General features: G+C 46.8%; 1 protein-coding gene across 2 annotated transcripts in view; it reads left to right on the top strand.

Annotated features, from left to right (window-relative positions):
* The first annotated feature begins 4625 nt into the window (after positions 1-4625).
* MAP2K2 (mitogen-activated protein kinase kinase 2) overlaps positions 4626-24374 on the top strand; it is a 76762-nt gene continuing 57013 nt past the window's right edge. The window contains exons 1-2 of one of the 2 annotated variants that reach the window (XM_040417706.1): positions 4626-4705; positions 14229-14328. In XM_040417706.1, the coding sequence (XP_040273640.1) occupies positions 14237-14328 (92 nt within the window). In that variant the 5' untranslated portion in view covers positions 4626-4705; positions 14229-14236. Of the gene's footprint in view, positions 4835-14228; positions 14329-24374 lie in introns of both variants that reach the window. The other variant, XM_040417705.1, reaches the window with a different exon arrangement.

The raw sequence follows: 24374 nt of genomic DNA, 5'->3' as shown, positions 1-24374 counted from the left end.
ACTGCTTGGAAGGCTCCCCATTAAGGTCCGCAAAAAAAACTAGAAAACAGGTTTTATGCATCTCTTGTATCCAGCCACTCCCGGATGACGCTTCTTCTAACATTTGCAAGAACTGCTCTCTCTCTGAAGAAGTGTCGGATTCGGACACCCGAAAGCTTATGTCCTTACTCAAAGCATTTTTAGAGAAGTCTAATGAGAAGAAGCAGAAGACAAAACGTTATGTGTCTCCATCTTAATCTGATCAATCTTCACGGTCTGTGGGAGAAGTGTTGTCAGAGTCTGATTCTGAGTTAGCGGTATTAGTAGACAATTTCTTGTTTAATAAAAATGACGCTAACCTCCTAATTAAAGAGGTTAAAAACATTATGGAGTCCAAAAAAGAGAAACCCTCTGAGCAGAATGAAGAAAACCTGTTCTACTTCCCTAAAAAGAAAGCTACGGTTTTTCCCAGCCATCCAGTGCTGAACTCTATTATGCACAAGGAATGGGAACACCCTATCGGAAAGATCAATCTAGGATCCAGATTCAGGGCCGCATATAAGACGGATCCGGCTGAATCCACAAGCTGGGAAGCCCCTGCTAGAGTAGATCCTTCCGTTACTAGGCTTGCCAAAAAATCCTTTTTTCCCAGCGATGACTTGTCTTTACTAAAAGACCCTATGGAAAAAAAGGCGGATGGTCTCCTGAAGAGGCTTCATACATATATGGCCTCCCTGAACAAGGCAGCTGTGGCTCGTGCGCTGCGAGTCTGGCTGAGTCATCTAGGAAGGGACAGAGAGGATGGGGTTTCAAGAGACAAATTACTCCAACAATTACCAACTCAAAAGCTGGCGGCGGAATTCTTATGCGACTTCCCTGTTGATTCAGTGAGATTGACAGCAAAGAATATGGCCCTGGCCAACTCTGTAAGAAGAGCCACATGGCTGAAGTTGTGGTCTGGTGATCCGGCATCCAAGAGCAACTTGTGTTCCTTGCCCTTTGAGCCTGGCAAACTATTTGGCTCCCATTTAGACAAACTCCTGGAGTCTAATACTGAAGATAAAGTCCTCAACTTCCCTCAAGTTAAAAGAAGAGAAAAAACGAAGTTTTTTCGTCCCTATAAGGGCCAGGATTATAGAAGATCTAACTTCAGAGGACGTCCCCACAGAGGAAGATCAAGCAATAGGCCTGGTACAGAGAGTTATAAGAAAAAGACTGAAGACTCCAAACAGCCCAAAACTGAATTCTGACGCCAAAAGTCAAGTAGGAGGTCGATTATCCCATTTCTATACAGAATGGGAACGGATAACGTCAGATATCTGGTCTCTCCAGATAGTAAAGGAGGGATACGATTTAGAATTCAGCCGGTCTCCTCGAGATCGATTCGTCTTAAATGAAAGAAATCCGCTTTTCTTTGATCTTTTACAAGAATTCCTGGAAAAGGGTGCTCTAGAACCAGTACCTTACAGTCAAAAGGGAAAAGGTGTATACTCCAGAATATTTGCTGTCCCCAAATCAGACGGGGGAAACAGGCTGATTATAGATCTAAGATACCTGAACCACCACATGAAGAAAATCCACTTCAAGATGGAAACAATAAGATCCATCACAGCAGTACTCAAACAGAATCAGTTCCTGGGGTCCTTGGATCTCAAGGACGCATACCTCCATATACCTATAAAGAGATCAGCAAGGAGGTTTCTGAGGGTGGCAATCCGAGTCAAGGGAAGAACTCTTCATTATCAGTTCAAGGCACTTCCATTTGGTCTGTGTTCTGCACCGAGAGTGTTTATGAAAATGGCGGTCATCATAGCAGCAGAGTTGCGCCTCCAGGGAATCCACGTCTTTCCCTATCTGGACGATTGGCTTATTGCAGCAGATTCCAGAGACATCCTGCAAGTTCATCTCAGGACAGCAATAGAGCTTCTTCAATCCCTGGGCTTCTTAATAAATTGGAAGAAGTCGGACATCATTCCCTCCACTTCCAAGAAGTTCCTGGGTCTCCTAATAAATACAAACTCCATGATGCTATACCTTACTCCAGCAAGAATAAATATCTTGATTAAAGAAATAAAAACCCTAATGACCCTACGTTCTCCCACAGTCTGCAGAGTTATGAAGACTTTAGGCCATATGACAGCGACATCAGATGCGGTACCATGGGCCTTGATACACGCCAGAGATCTACAGCAGGATATGTTGAGAACCTGGCATCACACTCGGCACAATCTGGAGGCGAGAGTGAATATAAGAATCTCGACTTTACAGAGTCTAAAGTGGTGGCTTTCATCCAGAAACCTCTCCCGGGGGAAAGTATTTAAATTCAGAGCTCCGGTGGAAATCACTACGGATGCCTCCAGCAGTGGTTGGGGAGCACACCTTCAGGACAGATGGATTCAAGGAGAATGGTCGGTGCATCAGAGGAAACGCTCTTCAAACTTCAGAGAGCTGAAAGCAATACTTTTAGCCCTGCTCCACTTCCAGGCATTTGTCAAAGGAAAATATGTGATGATTCGTTCAGACAATCTTCCAGCGGTTTTTTATTTGAACAAGCAAGGAGGTACAAGGAATACTGCGCTCCTGAATCTATGCAAGGAGATATTCTTTTGGGCAGAAGTGCATCTCTCAGAGCTAAGAGCGATGCATATAAAAGGTTGCTTGAATACTCGAGCGGATCTGCTGAGTCGGAGGAAGATCAGTCATTCAGAATGGGAATTGAATCCTGTTATTTTTCAACAAATTGTAGACAGATGGGGATTTCCGGATTGGGATCTCATGGCGTCCAGGAAGAACAGGAAACTGACCAACTACTGCTCCCTAAACAGGATGGAACAGCCCACAGTAGTAGATGCGTTCTCCATCAGTTGGAAACACCTATTCGTCTATCTCTTCCCACCTGTTCCTCTCATCCTGAGGGTTCTGAGAAAGATCCTGCTGGCGAGACCTCAAGCCATCCTAATAGCCCCATTCTGGCCCAGAAGATCCTGGTTCCCTCTTCTGCTTCAGATGTCGAAGAGAGAATACTGGAAGCTGCCTCTAGTTCCCAACTTGCTACTTCAGAACGGCCTGTTCCATCAACATCTGGACAGGCTACACCTTACAGCCTGGAGACTGAGAGAACCAGACTAGAACAGGAAGGTCTTACGGAATCAGTGATTTCTATTCTGCTATGCTCACGCAAAGATTCCACTAATAGAAAATATGCGAGGATCTGGAAAAAATTTGTAACCTGGTCAGCGGAATCTAACTATCCAGAGGTTACATTCAAATCCATTATACAATGAAATGCTGGTGACAGACTCCCTATAAAGAGAACCTGTCACCGGGGTTTTGGGTATAGAGCTGAAGACATGGGTTGCTAGATGGCCGCCAGCACATCCGCAATACCCAGTCCCCATAGCTCTGTGTGCTTTTATTGTGTAAAAAATACTATTTGATACATATGCAAATTAACCTGAGATGAGTCCTGTCCCTGACTCATCTCACCTACAGGACTCATCTCAGGTTAATTTGCATATGTATCAAATCGTTTTTTTTTACACAATAAAAGCACACAGAGCTATAGGGACTGGGTATTGCGGATGTGCTAGCGGCCATCTAGCAACCCATGTCCTCAGCTCTATACACAAAATCCCGGTGACAGGTTCTCTTTATAGGGAGTCTGTCACCAGCATTTCACTTTTTTAAGTACACGCTGGTCAAGTTACACCTCTGGCTGGAGGGAAGGGGTTAGGTCAGGAATTTGGTATGGGGGGGGCGTTTCAATTTTTGCCTCAGGCCGCATGTAAGCTATGTGCTCCCCTGCCCCTGACCACAAAACACTGAGGAAAGGGGGGCCCAAGCTGAACTCTTGCACCAGGGCCCATGAGTCCCCCCAGTACTACTAATACCTTCATTAGTGCCTGCCAGTAATATTAATGCCCCCATTAGTGCCCCTAATGCCTTATTCTCTGCTTGTGCAAAAATAAGAAAACAACTCACCTCTTCCATTTGATTGTGCCACGGTGAACACTCGCTACTCACTGGAAGCTCAGGACAGGACATTTCGCAGGTCCTGCTGCTTCCAGTCAATGCTGCGAAACGTCATGGCGCTGGAGCGCAGGTCTTGTTCTGTGCATCCAGTGAGTGCGAGTGTTCACCGTGGCACAATCAAATGGATGAGGTGAGGTTTTGTTTGAAACACAAGCAGAAGAGGGGGGCAAAGGCTGTACTAATGAGTGCTACACAGTGGAAGCGCTCATACCTAATAGTAGCAAGTGCACATTGGGAAATACCAGCAATTATTATTGATGGTAGAAAAAGATATCGGCGCCAGAAAGGACATTACCGACCTGGCTGGCGTATTAGTGGCTGGTGGCAACCCCTAGCTGCAAAACCGGGGTCTGACTCCATATTTATGGCTATGGATTTAGAATGGGATGTCACAAAAGCTCCTGTAGGTGTAATGTATCTCAGTACTTTTATTACATAGCAGATGGGCCATTATATGAGGAGAGGCATATGATTATCGGATCAAGCAATGTATTGAATTCATACTCGAGTCTTAATTACACAAGTTTACGCGAGAGCTCAAAAACTGTCAGCAGAAAAAGGCATCTCGCCTGCAGTATATGTAGGTCGTTGGCGCCATTACGGGGGTGTGCGCTAGGACCCAGAAGGCGGAAGAAGCTTCCACCAGTGCGTGCGCGCTCCCGAGCGAGATGGAAACACACATCTACACCGTCAGGTAACCAACTTTGGCTGTTCACTGCTGTGACCGGACTGAGCAGGCCTCTGAGCCGCGGCCTGGAGTTGCGGCCTTCTAGTCAGCGGATTATGGACGCGGCCTGACACGGAAGTAGAAGCAGCAGCCCGGGTGAGCGCTTTCAGGCATTGCCGTGTAGTAGAGGCACCGATTTCTTCAGCAGAATACGTGCAGTTATCTGTATGTGGCTGACAGGAATGTGGAAGTGATTACCTCAGCCTAGCACCGGCTGGGTGCACCATGTCACTCAGGGCAGTCTCTTCATTGCTGTCCAGTCACATTGTATAGCTCAACAATTGCTGACATAGTGTTAGCCTTGGCATGACAACTGGATCCCAAAGCTGGCAGCCACACTGCCCCCCTGCAATGCCAATAAAGATTTGCCTAGTGCTCCATTGTGTGCTACCCCTGGGACAACCGATCGTATGGATATTTACAATGATGGGAGTGGTTTTCCCTGTTCTCGTAGTTATGAATCCTGGACGTTGTTGCACCGACATAAGTGCTGTAGTTGTAATAACTTCTGAGAAAAGTGTGAGACGAGCCTTCCGACTCCTAAAAAGAATGACCACAACAGGTTGTGTTGTAACATTGCAGCGTTGCGTCTAATGATGGTCACTGCATCACGGCCGCCACAAAGAATCCAAGACTGTTGGGTCTTTGATGACCACCAGATCCCTATTGACTATTATGGGATCCGGCAGGTTTTAGCCAGATAAGAACCGTTGCATGCAGCAGTTCCTGGTGCGGTTGATAGCGGGAACATCTTGACAGAGTTTTACAGTCCGATCACAGATCTAAGATGGTCGTGTAACGGCTAGCTGCAGACTCCTCACTAGTGTTGAGCGAACTTGTGGGTTCACGTTCGGATTATCTAAGAACGCCATTATGAATTCCGCTACCATAACTTATGCTCTGTGGTAGCTGAATCCATAACGGAATTCTTAACACTACTCGCCACACGATTTTTCTAAGGTTTGCTGCTGTGCTATGCATGTTGCCATGTAGCCTCAGTCTTAGGGCTCATGCACGCAACCGTGTTTTTTGTCCGCTTCTGATCGGCAATTTTTGTGGATCGGCTGTGGACCCATTCACTTCAATAGGGCCACAAAAGATGCCGACAGCACACCGTGTGCTTATTCATACGTCAGGCATTTCCTATTTTGGTCTGTGATGCGGAACAAACATGCCCTTTGAAGTCTAAGAGTACTTTCACACTTGCGGCAGAGGATTTCGGCAGGCAGTTCCACTTATGCAAACTGATGGCATTTGTCAGATGGATCAGGATACTGATCCGTATGACAAATGCATTGAAATGCCGGATCCGTCTCTCCGGTGTCATCCGGAAAAACGGATCCGGCATTTTTTTAACATTTTTTTGCGGTCTGAGCATGGGCACACTCGGGGCCGGATCCGGCATTAATGCATTTCAAGTAGTCTTCCGGCAAGTGTTCCGGAATTTTGGACGAAGATAAAACCATAGCATGCTGCGGTATTATCTCCGTCCTGAAAAGGCAAAAACACTGAACTGAAGACATCCTGATGCATCCTCAACTGATTACTCTCCATTCAGAATGCATTAGGATTTATTTAGAATGCCTGGGCACACGACCGTTCCATTTTTTGCAGTCCGCAAATTGCGGATCTGCAAAACACGGAAGCCGCCCCTGTGTCTTCCGCAATTTGCGGTACGGAACAGGCGTCCCATGGTAGACATGCCAAATCTTGTCCGCAAAACGGACAAGAATAACACGTTATATTTTTTTTGCGGGGCCACGGAACGGAGCAACGGATACGGACAGCACATATCTGTTTTTGAGGTTCGCAAATTGACATATTTTTTTTTTTCTCCTGCAAAAATGTACCATACTTAACCGCAAAACAAACAAGAATAGGCCGCGGAATGGGTTTACATGGGTGTGCTGTCTGCATCTTTTGCAGCCCCATTGAAATGAATGTCATCAATATCAAATCGGTGTGGGTCCGACACCCGGCACCCCCGCCCATCAGCTGTATGAAGGGAAGGTGCGTGGTGTCTCTTTTCCTGCTTGCCATAGACAGTGCAGCAGTGAGCAGGAAGAGAGACGGGAGATGGCACCTAACACTTACATCTTCTGATGAGAAGGGTTGAAGTAAGTTCACTGCAGTTAGGGTACTTTCACACTAGCGTTTTTCTTTTCAGGCGCTGAGTTCCGTCCTAGGGGCTCAAATCCGGAAAAGAAGTGATCAGTTTTATCCTAATGCATTCTGAATGGAGAGTAATCCGTTCAGGATGTCTTCAGTTCAGTCTTTTTGACTTTTCAGGCTTTTCAGAAAACCGTAGCATGTTGTATTTTTACCTCCGGCCAAAAATCCTGAACACTTTGACTGAACGCCGGCGCCGTGTGTTCCGTCAAACCGAATCCGGCTTTTGCATGTTAAACCCGAAAAATGTGAAAAAAAAGTTAGTCCATAAATGGCGGATCCGTTTTTTCCAATGCATTTTTTCATTGTGATCAAAATCCTGATCAGGATTCAAATGTAATCCGTTTTCACACGTTTTTCCGGATCCGGCGAGCAGTTCCGGTGTCGGAATTGAACGCGGATTCAAACAACGCTAGTGTGAAAGTAGCCTTAGCTGAAGAAGTAGACACCAAATTGGTTGAGTGTTTCCTGTGACACAATATGGCGTACACTGCGGAGGAATGGCATGCATGGGTGTCGCCCACAAAAGAAGCCTTTCCTAAAGCCCATGCACAACTACAATTTACCAGGGTCCATGCTAAAAAAGATGAAGACTACTGGGACTCTATACTCTGGAGTGATGAGACCAAGACAAATATTTTTGGAAGCAGTACAAAGAAAAATGCCTGGTGTCTACAGTGATACAAGGTGGTGGCAGGTGGGGTTGCATGAGTGCTGCTGGGGTCATGAATGCACAGATGTACTGCTGTATATTGAAGTAGAAGATGCTACCATCACTCCTTGCCTTTTGGTTGTCCTGCACTTGGCCAACATGGCAATGATCCAAAACACACATCTAAGGACACATTTCTGAAGAACAGGGTGAAAATGATTCCATGGCCAAGTATGTCTCCTGATCTGAACCCTATCGAACACCTATGTGGAATTCTGGGGAGACAAGTTGAAGAGCATCACTGTCCATCCAGGGTCTAAGAGGTCATTCTTGAAGAATAGAAAAAGATAGATGTTGCAATATGTCGCCAACTTGGTGCTGTCCTTAGGGCTCTTTCACACTTGCGTTCTTGTCTTCCGGCATAGAGTTCCGTCGTCGGGGCTCTATGCCGGAAGAATCCTGATCAGGATTATCCTAATGCATTCTGAATGGAGAGAAATCCGTTCAGGATGCATCAGGATGTCTTCAGTTCCGGAACGGAACGTTTTTTGGCCGGAGAAAATACCGCAGCATGCTGCGCTTTTTGCTCCGGTCAAAAATCCGGAACACTTGCCGCAAGGCCGGATCCGGAATTAATGCCCATTGAAAGGCATTGATCCGGATCCGGCCTTAAGCTAAACGTCGTTTCGGCGCATTGCCGGAGCCGACATTTAGCTTTTTCTGAATGGTTACCATGGCTGCCGGGACGCTAAAGTCCTGGCAGCCATGGTAAAGTGTAGTGGGGAGCGGGGAGCAGTGTACTTACCGTCCGTGCGGCTCCCCGGGCGCTCCAGAGTGACGTCAGGGCGCCCCAAGCGCATGGATCATGTGATCACATGGATCACGTCATCCATGCGCATGGGGCGCTCTGACGTCATTCTGGAGCGCCCCGGGAGCCGCACGGACTGTAAGTATACTGCTCCCCCGCTCCCCGCTCCTACTATGGCAACCAGGACTTTAATAGCGTCCTGGGTGCCATAGTAACACTGAAAGCATTTGGAAGACGGTTCCGTCTTCAAATGCTTTCAGTACACTTGCGTTTTTCCGGATCCGGCGTGTAATTCCGGCAAGTGGAGTACACGCCGGATCCGGACAACGCAAGTGTGAAAGAGGCCTTACAAATTATGGAGGTCATACAAAATACTAGATGATGTCGTTTTTGATGGGGTGTATTCAATTTTGCATCGGAGTACTGAAAATTTTGAAAGTTATATCATTAACCTTACTTTTATGTAAAGGCTACTTTCCTACTCGCGTTTTGGCTTTCCATTTGTGAGATCTGCTCAGGGCTCTCACAAGCGGTCCAAAACGGATCAGTTTTGCCCTAATGCATTCTGAATGGAAAAGGATCTGCTCAGAATGCATCAGTTTGGCTCCGTTCCGCCTCAATTCCTCTCTGGAGGCGGACACCAAAACGCTGCTTGCAGCGTTTTGGTGTCCGTCTGATGAAACTGAGCCAAACGGATCCGTCCTGACACACAATGTAAGTCGATGGGGACGGATCCGTTTTCTGTGAAATAATATGGCACAACATAAAACTGATCCGTCCTCCATTGACTTTCAATGGAGTTCATGACGGATCCGTCTTGGCTATAGAAGACATAATACAAACAGATCCGTTCATGACGGATGCATGCGGTTGTGTAATGGATCAGTTTTTGAAGATCCATGACGGATCCGCACCGAACGTGAGTGTGAAAGTAGCCTTATAGATTAAACAAATGTTCTATAAAACTCAGTCATGCTTTTCGAAGGGGGTGTACTAATTAATGCTGAGCACTGTGTACGCATATGTGACAAGTTGGAATTTCTAATGTCCCTATTTAATATTGTGCCATTGTTTTATAGGGTTTTGTTTTCACAAAGTTCCCCATGTGCTAAAACTGACCTGTTCTTTTCATTTTCCAGGACAATATGATTACTGCAATTCCATATTTATATACGGTAGTTTTTCTAGTTAATTATGAATTTTTTTGCATCACCATATTCTGACCCTCGCAACTTTTTTTTTTTTTTTTCTTCCATTTTTGTAATCACTTTTTATTAAATATTTTTTAAGAGAAGCTATTTTTTTTCTTAGATTTTTTTTTTTTTTCCCCATTAGGCCTCATGCACACAACCGTAGTTATGGTCCACATTCGAGCTGGGTGCAGACCCATTCACTTCAATGGGGCCACAAAAGATGCGGACAGCACTCCGCGTGCTGTCCGCATTCGTTGCTCCGTTCCGAGGCCCCGCAAAAAAAATAATATAGCATGTCCTATTGTCTGTTTTGCGGACAAGAATAGGCATGTCTACAATGGGCCGCCCGTTACGTTCCGCAAATTGCGGAAGGCACACGGGCGGCTTCCGTTTTTTGCAAAAAAACGGCACGGTCCTGTGCATGAGGCCTTACGCTGTTGATTCTACTGGATATACATTTTAGATTTTAATAGTACAGGTGATTAGAATTTTTTTTTTTTTATTTGTAACTTTTTTTTTTTCATTTACCCAGGATGGAAAGTAAACCGGTATGGGGAACTGAATGAATTTTGGAGCATTCCGTTCTGTTCAGTTACGTTTTATCCCCATTGACAATGAATGGGGACAAAACGGAAGCGTATTTTTTCCAGTATTGAGACCCTATGATGGATCTCAATACCGAAAAATATTAACGCTAGTGTGAAAGTAGCCTAAGGGGACTTTAAAAAGTAATTGTTAGATTGCTTGCCCCAAATACTGCAATAAATTAACATTCCAGTCTGTGGGAGTTGTGCTGTATTCCTATGGAGCCCAGCCACTGCAGGCCTGGATTGGAACTACTGCTGTAGTAGACTTGGTTCCTTCAGCTAGGCTGAGGCTATTACAGGGAACCAATGGCTCCCTGATCGCCACGCAGGGGAGATATTCTGTTTTCGGGAACGCAGTTCCCCCGCTGAAGCCACCTTGCATGCCGTGGTCGCAAATGACCATGGCATCTGAAAGGTTAAATTTTGCAATTGACGGTATCGCCAATTGCATACTGTAACGGATCTCCTAGCACCCCAACAGGGTACCTCCGTTGATAGCTGCTCCTAGTGCTTTCCGAGGACTCCAAGCACTCCACTTGACACCGTACGCACTGCAGACCCCACGAACCGCCGAAGCTTGGTTGAGGTCTCACCGTCTCCTACCCACCCATGACCTACGACAAGGCTCCAGGCTCCAGTGGGTGAACCTCTCCTAAAACCAGAGAGCAGGAACAGCTCTTAAAAGAGCTAGTAGTTATAGCCAGGGGAGTATAGCAAATCTCCCAGCGTATAGCAATCCCCAGCGTCGATCAGTTACCCAAACATCAGCCTCAACATGATAAAGGGTAAAACAGGAACACTTTATTGAGGGCTATCCGCCCGTATTTATGCAGGTCCCCATCTGGTGGACACTTCCCTAGGGGACCAGAATGAAGACTGTGACACAGGACAGATATGCAGGATACACAGACACAATACATCACCACAATGCATCATGGTTTCCTCCTCTCTGCCCTGGAGACACCCGAGGAGTAATTCAATTATCTCTCAGGACAAAGGGAAATCGCCAATACATATGTGGGGACAACAGGACAGAAATCACCACCCAAACACACAATGTCACACCCCCACAGCAAACAGACATTTAACATATTCCCAGATAGCTCAAGTCTGAGTGCATATCATTAGGTGAATGGCACTCAGAATACACAAATACAATAAAATTAGCTATCTGGGTACCCTCACATAACAAAATACAATTGCAAAGACAGATTTAAGCTGTGCGGCCAGTCTGTCTGCTCCTTTAAAGTTAGTATGGGCCATAATCCTGAGGCAAGAGGCTGGTAAACAGGCCTCTCCAAAACCCAGTGGCAAGGTTGGTTTCGCCACACATCTCCCCCTCCCAGGGAAGACTAACCAGATACCTGACCTCACGGTCAGTACCTGAGTTAGTCTGGCAGTCCAACCACAACCCAATACGGGACCTGTTGAATCTTGGGGCCTGGCTCTGTTCTGTATGTCCCCAGCTGTTGAGTGGGCATCTGCTACTCCTTCCTTGTTGCTCTCTAGCTTGGAGCTGTAGGTACTTGGTGGGCAGAGGCCGACTGCGCTCTGCCCCGATGCCAGCTCTTCCGCTGGGGAAGTTTGTGGGAAGTCCGGCTCTGGATAAGAGGATAGGGGAGGGCAGAGGCTGACGGCGCTCTGCCCAGATGCCAGCTCTTCTGCTGGGGTAGCCTGTGTGGAGTTAGGCTCTGGATAAGAGGATAGGGGAGGCCAGAGGCCGACTGCGCTCTGCCCAGATGCCAGCTCTTCCGCTGGGATGTGGTCAGGGAATCCTATCCCCAGGACCTTGTTGCAGATCGGCTGTGGAGAGGAGGAATCGCTTACCTCCTCCTCCTGGCATTCCTGCAGGGTTGGTGGGGGATCTGAACCGGCCGTCCAGCATCCCTGTAGGGCCGGTGGAGAGATCTCTGTCCCATCTCCACCTGCCATATGGGTTTCCCCCCAGGACCAGTCTATGAGGTCCCCTACCTCTGTAGCTGGTACTGAAGCAGGGGATACTTCAGTCGGGTCTTCCCAGAACACCTCCACAATATCCTTCCAGCTGAAGGGCTCTGGACCTGGGTCTGACACTCTGCTCTCTCGCTGAGCCCTCTCAATGGAGTGGAAGAGATCTCTGTAGTCTTGCTCCAGTTCCCACTTCAGGGTTGCTAGGTCAGCCAGGTCTTTCTCTACCTCATGGGGGTCATCCCAATCCAGCCTAGCCTCCCTCTCGTAGAAGATGTTCTGAAGTCTGGACTGTGCAGGGCTCCCGAAGTCAGGCTCTGCAAAGGACTCCCATAACAAGCCCGGACCATAAAACTCCTCTCCCTCTGGCTTGTCATGCTCAGCTGCCCAGGGGGAATGTTGAATGACATGCCACCTTTAGGGCCTGGTAAGCGTCCTCTAGCCAAAGCTCCTTACATACCAGGCTCTGGAGAACTGTTACCCAGTCCTCCAGTGGCTGCTCTCCCAAGAGACCCATCCGCTTTGCCACACGCTTCTGTAGCTGCTGCTCATAACTGGGGAGACTCTCACCTCGCCGCCGCTGGGCATTTTCCAGGGCATCATACCAGACTTCCTTTCGGTCTGCATCCCTGTAGTCTGCGGCTGCCTCCTCGTCATAGAACGCTGTCCGAAGACTAGCCGATTCCATCCTGCTGTAGCCAGGGGCGCTGTACGGATACTAGCGTTGCCCTCAATATACTCCACGAACGGTGTCTCCGAGCTGCTTCTCCTCACACTAGGACGCCATCCCACTGCTTGCCACCAAATGTAACGGATCTCCTAGCACCCCGACCGGGTACTTCCGTTGATAGGTGCTCCTAGTGCTTTCCGAGGACTCCAAGCACTCCACTTGACACCGTACGCACTGCAGACCCCACGAACCGCCGAAGCTTGGTTGAGGTCTCAGTCTCCTACCCACCCATGACCTACGACAAGGCTCCAGGCTCCAGTGGGTGAACCTCTCCTAAAACCAGAGAGCAGGAACAGCTCTTAAAAGAGCTAGTAGTTATAGCCAGGCGAGTATAGCAAATCTCCCAGCGTATAGTAATCCCCAGCGTCGATCAGTTATTCAAACATCAGCCTCAACATGATAAAGGGTAAAACAGGAACACTTTATTGAGGGCTACCCGCCCGTATTTATGCAGATCCCCATCTGGTGGACACGCCCCTAGGGGACCAGAATGAAGACTGTGACACAGGACAGATATGCAGGATACACAGACACAACACATCCCCACAATGCATCATGGTTTCCTCCTCTCTGCCCTGGAGACACCAGAGGAGTAATTCAATTATCTCTCAGGACAAAGGGAAATCGCCAATACACATGTGGGGACAACAGGACAGAAATCACCACCCAAACACACACTGTCACACACCCACAGCAAACACAGACATTTAACATATTCCCAGATAGCTCAAGTCTGAGTGCATATCATTAGGTGAATGGCACTCAGAATACACAAATACAATAAAATTAGCTATCTGAGTACCCTCACATAACAAAATACAATTGCAAAGACAGTTTTAAGCTGTGCGGCCGGTCTGTCTGCTCCTTTAAAGTTAGTATGGGCCATAATCCTGAGGCAAGAGGCTGGTAAACAGGCCTCTCCAAAACCCAGTGGTGAGGTTGGTTTTGCCACACATACATTAACCCCTGGGTGTCTGTTGTGTGAAACTATTGCGCTCTCTTCACTCCGGAGCGGGCTCTACTTTTAAACAGTTAAAAGGGTTAAATTCAACCCATTAATTTCTATAGGATAAGGTGATACCAATAAAGATCAGAGAGAACATGTTAAAAAAAAAAAAAAAAGCTAAAACTGGACCTGTGAATACAATCCTTTTAACGGATGTGTAACATTTTTGAAAAAAAAGTAACTAATATGTGTCTAGCTGCACTCAATTGCTACAGTTTTTTTTTTTTTTTTTTGTGAACATCTGGTTAAATTAATGTTAATTTTTATCAACATAAGATCTTTATCTTTGTGGGAAGGGGTTGATCTTTGTTAAAAAAAAAAAAAAAAATGATACAAATGTATGTTTTCACTTTGTTTTTTATGTTAAAATTATAATGTGAGAATTGTTTCTTTTACAGGTGGTAAAATGCCAGCTAAAAAGAAACCGATTTTACCTACGCTGACCATAGCACCAACAATAGCTGAAGGACCTTCTCCGACAAATGATGGCTCATCAGAGTAAGTGTGCATAAATTCATGACTTGCAAAAGAAAATTACAAAAGCAAAACCATTACTTCAAAATATGCTATAGTAACTAACATATTCTGATGTAAATTCTAACATCTAATTAGGTATGCAATGATCAGCCTAACGTTAAAGCGTTATTCCCATTTGGGACTTCTATAGCATATCCACAGGATGTGCCGTAAATGTCCAATAGGTGTGGGTCTCACTTCTGTGACTGTGTCCTGTCTAAACAGTACCCCATCACTCCCTGTGGGGAGTGGAAAGATGGGCATAGAACTTCTGAAAATACCTCGCCAGTGAATAATAACATCAGAAATGTAAATGTATAAATCACACATTTTACTGAATCTTTTCAAACAGATAAGACTATCATTAAAGCGTACAGGCCTCATTACCTGGCCCGATACTCGGTCAGGTTATTGCTAATGAGCCTTCACATGAACGCTCTTTATTGATAATCTGCCGTTTAAGGCCCCTTGCAGACGAGCATGAGCGGATTAGGTCCGGATGCGTTCAGTGAAAAATGCACGATTTCGCAAGCAAGTTCATTCAGTTTGGTCTGAGATCGCGTTCAGTTTTTATCGCGTGGGTGCAATGCGATTTAATGCATTTTGCACACGCGTGATAAACTGAATATTTACAAACAACATCTCTTAGCAACCTTCAGTGAAAATCGCATCCTTGCTTGTGGATGCAATGCTATTTTCACGCAGCCCTATTCACTTCTATGGGGCCAGCGTTGCGTGAAAATAGCAGAATGGCCCCATTTTCAAGCAACGCACAAGTGATGGGTGAAAACCAACTCATGTACACAGACCCGTTGAAATGAATGGGTCCTGATTCCGTGCGGGCGCAATGCGTTTGCATCACACATAGCACCTGCGCGAAATACTAGCTCGTGTGAAAGGGGCCTAAAGGTGCTGCCGAATACCCGATGAACGAACTAAACAGAATAGATCATTGGTGTGGTCACCTAAGTTATTGTTTGTGAGCAGCAGATCGTGTTGTTTAACCTCTAGGATACCAGTGCCCACTCAGTCAGCGTTCCTGACAGCCGAGTCCCTGCTGTATACGTCAGAATCGGTAAATACACGAATGCTGGTGTGTTAACCCCTTGTAGGCCGCGGCCAATGTTTACCACGGCATGCACGGGGCTTGCAGAGGATATGGGCACTCTCCAAAAACATCCGGTCCCCACGCATTGCATTGTACAGGGGAACAGACCGCAAAAGTTGAAGTCCCAAAGTGTGACAAACAAACATAAAAAGTTAGTTTTTCATAATACATTTTTTTTTTTAAAAAGCCCCTTTCCTGTAATAGACAAAATTGTGAAAAATAGAGGACAAAGAAAAAAAAAAACACACATATTGGGTATTGCCGTGTCTGTAACGACTGGCTCTATAAAAATATTACGTACCGTATTTTTCGCTTTATAAGATGCACTCCCCCTACCCCCCAAAAGTGGGGGGAAAATGGCAGTGCGTCTTATAAAGCGAACACTGCCATGTTTACTTTGGTGACGCTGATACATCGCAAGCCGCAATGTATCAGAGGGGTGGGAGGAGGGGACGGAGGCTGGCAACACTCGCGGCGGGGCCCGATGCAGTCACTGTACTGTAATACATCGGGCCCCGCTCACGCAATTTTCATATGTAAAGTCTATAATCTTCAAGCAGTGTCTCTGCTTTAAACTAGGGCAATCCTCTGTAGTAGTACAACTCACTATGAAAGCGGCAGGCATAGCGGCAGCGTAACCTCGCGATGCTCACTCATTCACGCTCCTCCCACTTCATTCATGAAGGAGGAGCAGGAGCGTGAATGAGTGAGCATCGCGAGGTTACACTGCCACCCTGCCTGCCGCTTTCATATTGAGTTGTACTACTACAGAAAATTGCCCTAGTTTAAAGCAGAGACACTGCTTGAAGATTATAGACTTTACATATTAAAACTGCTTCATTACACTCTGCTTTCTTCTATAACAGTACTCACTATGAAAGCAGCGGTCCAGACGGCGCGTGATGTCACTCACTCGGTCATGCTCCTCCCACTTCATTAATGAAGCTGGCAGGAGCGTGACTGACTGAGTGAGTGACGTCACGTGCTGGCTGGACTGCTGCTTTTATAATGGGTACTGTTATAGAAGAAAGCAGAGCAGTTAAAAGATTTTACATATAAAGTCTACTGTGTGCCCTGTGGTGTAATGGGGGTCACTATTCGCACAGGGACAATGTACTGTGACCAGCATAAGATGATCTTATGCTGGTCACAGTATCATATGTGTCACAGTATATTGTCCCTGTGTGAATAGTGACCCCCATTACATAAGATGCTATATATGATGCTACATCCCCCTCATAACAGTGCGTCATCCACAGATCCCCCCCATAACAGTGCGTCATCCACAGATCCCCCCCATAACAGTGCGTCATCCACAGATCCCCCCCATAACAGTGCGTCATCCACAGATCCCCCCCATAACAGTGCGTCATCCACAGATCCCCCCCATAACAGTGCGTCATCCACAGATCCCCCCCATAACAGTGCGTCATCCACAGATCCCCCCCATAACAGTGCGTCATCCACAGATCCCCCCCATAACAGTGCGTCATCCACAGATCCCCCCCATAACAGTGCGTCATCCACAGATCCCCCCCATAACAGTGCGTCATCCACAGATCCCCCCCATAACAGTGCGTCATCCACAGATCCCCCCCATAACAGTGCGTCCCCCCATAACAGTGCGTCATCCACAGATCCCCCCCCCCCCCATAACAGTGTGTCATCCACAGGTCCCCCCATTAGTTCAAAACCCACCAAAAGCACACCTTTTGGTTAAATTTTTTTCTTATTATTTTCCTCCTCAAAAATCTAGGTGCGTCTTATCATCAGGTGCATCTTATAAAGCGAAAAATATGGTAATTCACCCCATCAGGTGAAAGCCGTAAGAAAAAGAAAAACTGTGCCAAAACAGCCATTTTTTTTTATCGCCTTGCCTCACAAAAAGTGTAATACTGAGTGATCAAAAAGTTTTATGTACCCCGAAATGGTACCAATCAAACCGTCACCTCCTCCCACAAAAAAACAAGCCCCTTCATAAGACAATCACCCCCAAAATATCGCTTTCAGAAAATGACAACACAACTCAAAATTGAAAAAAAAATAATAATAAATTGACATATTGGTTATCGCTGCGTCCATAACGACCTGATCTATAAAAATATCACATGATCTACCCACTCAGGTGACTTCTGTTTAAAAAAAATATTAATTTATTCCAAAATTGCAATTTTACGGTCAACTTGCCCTAAAGATGTGTAAAATTAAATTATCAAAAAATCATATATACCCTAGAATACTACCAATAAAAACGTCAACTCTTCCTTTAAAAAACGAGTCCCTAGACAATAGCATAATATTGAGCAATCAAAAATCATATGTGTACCAAAATAGTAACAATAAAACTGTCAACTTATCCCATAGCTTCCAAAATGGGGTAATTTTTTGGTAGTTTCTACGGCATCATAGGCAACATGGCAAATTAAAATTATCCCAGTGAAATCTGCCCTCTAAAATCCATATGTTGCTCCTTCTTCTCTGCACCTTGCCGTGTGCCCATACAGCAGTTTTCGACCACTTATGGGGTTTTCTGTAATCTGCAGAATCGGGGTAATAAATATTGAGTTTTGTTTGGCTGTTAACCCTTTGTTGTGTTATAGGAAAAAATGGATTATAATTAGAATTAAGCAAAGCGAGCTTCTGATGCTGAAAGGGGTATTCCCATCACAGACAATGGGGGCATATCGCTAGGATATGCCCCCATTGTCTGATAGGTGTGGGTCCCATCTCTGGGACCTGCACCTACAACAAGAACGGACTGGGGAGAGTTGTGGCTAGAGGACCCCAGATTTCCCAGGGTCCATCCACCACCATACGCTGTTCCGCCGCTGCTCCCATAGAAGTGAATGGGAGCGCACGCGCGGCCCCTGCTCCCGTTCGCTTCTATGGGGCAGACGGAAATGGCCGAGCCAGTGCTCGGCTATTTTCGGCGGCCCCATAGAAATAAATGGTGGGCGGCTGCGCAGTGCGCCCTCCGTTCATTTCCCTGCTCCGTTCTCATTGTAGGTGCGGTCCCAGAGGTGGGACCCGCACCTATCAGACAATGGGGGCATATCCTAGCGATATGCCCCCATTGTCTGTGATGGGCATACCCCTTTAATCCGAAGTCGCACCGTTCAAAACTTTGAAATAATACTGTGCAGAGATTAGTCTCCGTACAGTATTAAAATGTATGGGCTCCGATAAGCCAAAGTAATTTATTTGCGAAGTCGCCTGTGACTTCGTTGAATAACTTCGGTATTTTTTTTTTAAAGTGGAAAACCACTTTAAAACTTGAAATCAAACTCTGCTTCGGTTCCGACTAGTACCATGGAAGAAACTCGAGGCTGAGTTCGGTTTCAAGTTTTGAACGAAGCGACTTCAGATTAAGCATCCGAAGCTCGCTTCACTCAACTCTAATTATACTGAAAAATCTGCCCAAAAAATTCTTGTGGAACACCTAAATGGTTAAAGTTTGTAAAATAAGTTATGAATAACTTGAGGGGTGTAGTTTCTAAAATGGGCTAATTTATGGGTGATTTCTACTATGTAAGCCCCTCTAAGCCTTTTAACTCCTTAAGGACACAGCCTTATTTCACCTTAAGGACCAGGCAATTTTTTGCAAATCTGACCAGTGTCACTTTGTGGTGATAACTTTAAAACGCTTTGACTTATCCAGGCCATTCTGAGATTGTTTTTTCGTCACATATTGTACTTCATGACACTGGTACAATGAAGTAAAAAAAAAAAATTGTATTTCTAAAAAAAAAAATACCAAATTTACCAAAAATATGTAAAAAAAATTGCAAATTTTCACAGCCGTTTTACAGAAACACCCCATTTGTGGTCGTACACTGCTGTACGGCCACACGTCGGGGCGTAGAGGGAAAGGAGCGCCGTGTGGTTTTTGGAGGGCTGATTTTTATGGACCGGTTTATTTACAGTGTCCTGTTTCAACCCCCCTTATGCACCCCTGGAGTAGAAACTCCCTAAAAAGTGACCCCATTTTGGAAACTACGGGATAAGGTGGCAGTTTTGTTGGGGCTGTTTTTAGGGTACATATGATTTTTGGTTGCTCTATATTACATTTTTGTGAGGTAACGTTACCAAAAATTTAAATTCTGAAATGTCATCTCCATTTAACTGTTGAGGAACACCTAAAGGGTTAATAAAGTTTGTAAAATCAGTTTTGAATACCTTGATGGGTGTAGTTTCTTAGATGGGGTCACTTTTAGGGAGTTTCTACTCTAGGGGTGCATCAGGGGGGCTTCAAAAGGGACATAGTGTCAATAAAAAAGGCCATCAAAATTGGCCTTCCAGAAACCGTCGGTCCTTTTTTAGTGATACAGCAGTTTACGACCACAAATGTGGCGTTTCTGTAAACTGCAGTATCAGAAAAATAAATATTAGGTTTTGTTTGGTTGTTAACCCTTGCTTTGTTACCGGAAAAAACGGATTGAAATGGAAAAGTGGCAAAAATGGCTGTTTTGGCACCGTTTTTTTTTGGACTGTGTTAATCTGGGGGGTTAGGTCATGGGGTATTTTTATAGAGAAGATTTTTACGGATGCGGCAATACCTAATTTATTTTAGTTTTTACAATTTTTTTTTTGGTGTCTCAAGTCTGAGAAACAGTTTTTTTATCTGATTGTCAGTGGCTAAATTGGGATATAAATTTAGTACTCCATGGAAGTGTGGTACTCCCTGAAACAACCGTCAATGCAGAGCTCCGGATGATCGGGGCACGTGTTGCACTGAGTAGTGGTGTCCTTCCGTATCCCCCTCCTGCGACACACTCTGCACTTTTGGGTTCGTCCCTTCTTTCCAGTATGGGGACCACACCTGGAAAGTGTTGGCCAGGGACGATCCGGGCGCCTCCAGTTCCCGAGGTACTCCGGCCTGCTCTTTCCCGGTCCGAAAAGATCAGGGCCTTGAGGACTGCCTCATAGAACTCAAGGAATGTCCCTGTGTTGCCAGCGCTCCGGGACAGCACAAAAGAGCTGTACAAGGCAACCTGCACCAAGTAGACCGCAACTTTTTTGTACCATGCCCGGGTTTTGCGCATGGCGTTATATGGCTTGAGGACTTGATCAGAAAGATCAACTCCTCTTATATACTGATTGTAGTCGACGATACAATCGGGCTTAAGGACCGTTGCCGCGGTACCTCGCACAGGGACAGGGGTGATGCCGGTACCATGAATTGTGGACAGTACAAGGACATCCCTCTTCTCCTTATATCTGACCAACAACAGGTTTTCACTGGTAAGGGCACGGGTCTCACCCCTGGGGAAAGGTACCTGGAGGGGGTGAGCAGGGAGGCAGAGTTGATTTTTCCCCTCACCCATGACGGCACCCCATGCGACCAGGGACCTCCCATCCGGGACAGGAAACCTGAGCAGATAAAAGGTTCACACCCCCACCAAGCACCAGTTCAGGTTTCCTGTCCTCCCTGGGAAGCTCACGTTGGTTCTCACCTACAGCCGGGGGGAGGCCCAGGTTCTTATCCGGTGGGTGGCCTCCCCCAGGTGGCGTCATGCTCTCCGGGGCTGCTGCCTACAGTCTGGGCTTCTTCCCCCACATTCCGCTGCTGGCCTGAGGGAGCCGCTGTGGCAGTGTTCAGGCGGCTTCCCTCCTTGCTCCAGGGTTGCCCGTCTTCCTGTCGGCCTCGAAAGGGGCGTCTGCGCATGCGCGCGCCCCGACGCGGGGGGGGGGGGGGGCGGGGCTTGACCCGGAAGTCGGGTTGAGCGCCGATGTGTGCCCTGGCGTGTCTTTTAAAATATAAATGGGGCAGAGGGGGGGAACCCAGCCGGCTGATGTGGCACACAGTGTGGTGCTGAAGAGGCTCTTTGTGGCAGCAAGATGTCAGAGCCAGCAGACGGATGCGCCGAACCCCTGGAACCCTCAAGGCCCGCGAGTCCGGTACCAGTCCTGAGGAGTGGGGGCTAAAAAAGGTGGTGAGATATATCCTTTTTTTTTTTTTTATTAATGGGGTGTTATCTGCTTGATTTTTGTAGGTGGCAAAGCCCCCCAAAAAAGCGGCCTCAAAGACGAAGCATAAGGAGTGTGCAGGATGTAAGGTCCCCCTAGCTTCCTCCTACTCTAAGCCGTTATGCTCCCCATGTATTGATAAATTGGTGGCGGAGGAGTCACGGAGCCTTTCCAGGAATATGCGATCTTTAATAAGATCTGAAGTGAAAGCCTCCCTAAAATCCTTAACTACGAATTGCCCGCGGTTTCCGGGAAGATCTCCGGATATGAGGGATTCGGATATAGACCATTCTGACGTGGAGGAAAGAGAAGCAGGCCAGTTACTCTCTGATGATACTAATTCGTCAGCAGAAGAGGAAATAGGGGGATCCCTTTTCTCGCCTGAAGATACCCAAAACCTCCTTAAAGCGGTCAGAGCGACGATGCAGTTAGAAGAGTTGAAACAGGCTAAGTCGACAGCAGACGTTGCCTTTCAGGGGTTAGGTCCCAGAAAGCAGAGTTTTTTTCATTCATGAGAATGTGCAGGCATTAATTAAAAAGGAATGGAAGAATCCTGAGGAATTTTTTTGTTCCAAGCTCTGTCAAAAGGAAATATCCCTTTGATGAGAAGGTAGCAGCCTGTTGGGACAAGTCCCCTATTGTTGATGCTCCGGTGGCGAAGATTGCCAAGAAGTCTGCTCTACCGTTCGATGACCTTGGTAACCTATCTGATCCTCTGGATAAAAAAGCCGATTTTTATTTGAAGAAGGCCTGGGAATCATGCTCTACCTGCTTGAGGCCGGCGGTTGCAGCGTCATGGGTCTCTAGGTCACTACATATCTGGCTGGAACAGTTAGAGCAGCATCTCAGTGAGAAGAAACCAAGAGAAGAAGTTTTGGCCTCTCTTCCCACCTTTTTTAAGGCTGTTGATTTTTTAGCCGATGCCTCCACAGATATAGTTAGGTTCTCAGCCAGATCATCCGCCTTATCCAATGCAGCTAGAAGAGCTATTTGGCTAAGGTCCTTGAAGGCGGATCAGGGTTCTAAGGCTAGGTTATGCTCTATCCCCTGTGAGGGTGACAGGCTCTTTGGATCTTCCCTAGATGATATACTTGAAAAGGCCTCAGATAAGAAGGGTTTTCCAGCTCCTCAACGCCCCCCCCCTTTTTTCCTCAAGCAATGACGCCGAATCCCAGGTAGGGGGAAGATTATCTCTCTCCCAGCCTGGAAGAACATAACCAAGAACGGCTAGATCCTGGGAGGGGTTGGAAAAGGGTTCCGGCTGGAGCTTCTGACCCGTCCCCAGGACTCGTTCAGGCTGACAGATTACCCCAAGGATCTAGTCAAGAGACAGGCCTTAGAATCAGAGGTCCTGCTGCTTCTGCGAAAAGGGGTGGTTGTCCCGGTTCCGCAGGCAGAGAGGGGCTTGGGTTTTTACTCTCCTCTTTTTTTAGTAAAAAAACCCAATGGCTCCTTCCGGGTAATCCTAAACCTGAAGAAATTAAACAGATTCCTCAGCTACAAAATTTTTTGCATGGAGACCATAGGGTCGGCCATAGATCTCCTATCAAAGAACTGCTGGATGGCGACTCTGGACTTAGAGGACGCGTACTACCACGTGCCAATTCATGTGTCCTCCCAAAAATATTTGAGGACTGCAGTCTGGGTTCAGGGGGAATGTCTACACCTGCAATACAGAGCCCTCCCCTTTGGGGTTTCTCAAGCCCCCAGAATCTTCACCAAGGTGATTGCGGAAGTAGCCTCCTTCCTAAGGTTGTCAGGGGTTCCGTTGCTGCCATACTTGGACGACTTCCTGTTTGTTTCCCAGACCAAGGAAGGCTTGATTCAAAACATCGAGGTTTCCTGCGCCCTGTTAAAGAGCCTGGGCTGGAAAATAAATTGGAAAAAGTCTTGCCTAACACCATCCCAGAGTTGTGTATTTTTAGGCATCCTTTTAGACTCCCGAGTAGAAAAGTCCTTCCGCCCGCCCGCCAAGATATTTTCCATCAGGGAGCATGTTTTGGATCTTTTCAGATCCTACCTCTGCTCGTTCAGGAGGGCAATGGCAGTGCTAGGCCACCTGACAGCAACCTTTCCAGCGGTCCTATATGCACAGGCTCATACAAGGAAGCTACAGTCATGCATCCTGCGCCAATGGGACGGCTGCAAGCAGTCGTTGGACCGACCCTTCCACTTATCCGCAGAGGCAAGAGTGTCTCTTCTTTGGTGGACTGTGACAGAGAATCTCTCAGGAGGAGTACCATGGGCCTTTCAGGATCCGATGGTAATTACAACAGACGCCAGCCCGTGGGGTTGGGGGGCCCACTCGGAGAACAAGGGTTGGCAAGGGAGGTGGGATTTGAATACCAGGAAAGCCACCTCGAACTTCAAAGAACTGAAAGCAGTAGAGATGGCCTTAAAAGCGATAGCTCCAGACGTATCCTTCAGGAACATAGTCCTATACTCAGACAACTTGACTACAGTGGCATACATCAACCATCAAGGCGGAACAAGAGTACCTTCTCTGGCGATACTCTGTCACCAGATCTTTCAGCTAGCAGAGCAGAAACATCTATCCCTGTCGGCAGCCCACATAAAGGGGAAGGAGAACATAGTAGCCGATTTTCTGAGTCGCACCCAGCTAAAGCAGGGCGACTGGTGCCTAAACTCAGAGGTCTTCTCCCAGTTAACGCAGAAATTCGGCCTCCCTACGGTCGACCTATTTGCCTCCAGAAAAAACAGGAAAGTGGAAAGGTTCTTCTCCCCAAGTCGTCTGGACGATCCAACAGCCTTAGACGGACTAGCACAGAACTGGACTCAGGAGGAGGGTTATGCCTTCCCTCCGTTTTCCCTAATTCCGCGGGTCCTGAAAAAAGTCCAGAGGGAGAAAGCAACGATTACCCTAGTGGCCCCAGTGTGGCCGAAAAGGTCCTGGTACTCCTGCCTCCTAGACCTAGCAATAGCCCCCCCTTGG

The sequence above is a fragment of the Bufo bufo genome, chromosome 2, assembly GCF_905171765.1.
Source record: "Bufo bufo chromosome 2, aBufBuf1.1, whole genome shotgun sequence".
NCBI lineage: Eukaryota > Metazoa > Chordata > Amphibia > Anura > Bufonidae > Bufo > Bufo bufo.
Note: the sequence above shows the minus strand (reverse complement) of the source record. Positions and strands in the feature narration are given on the sequence as shown.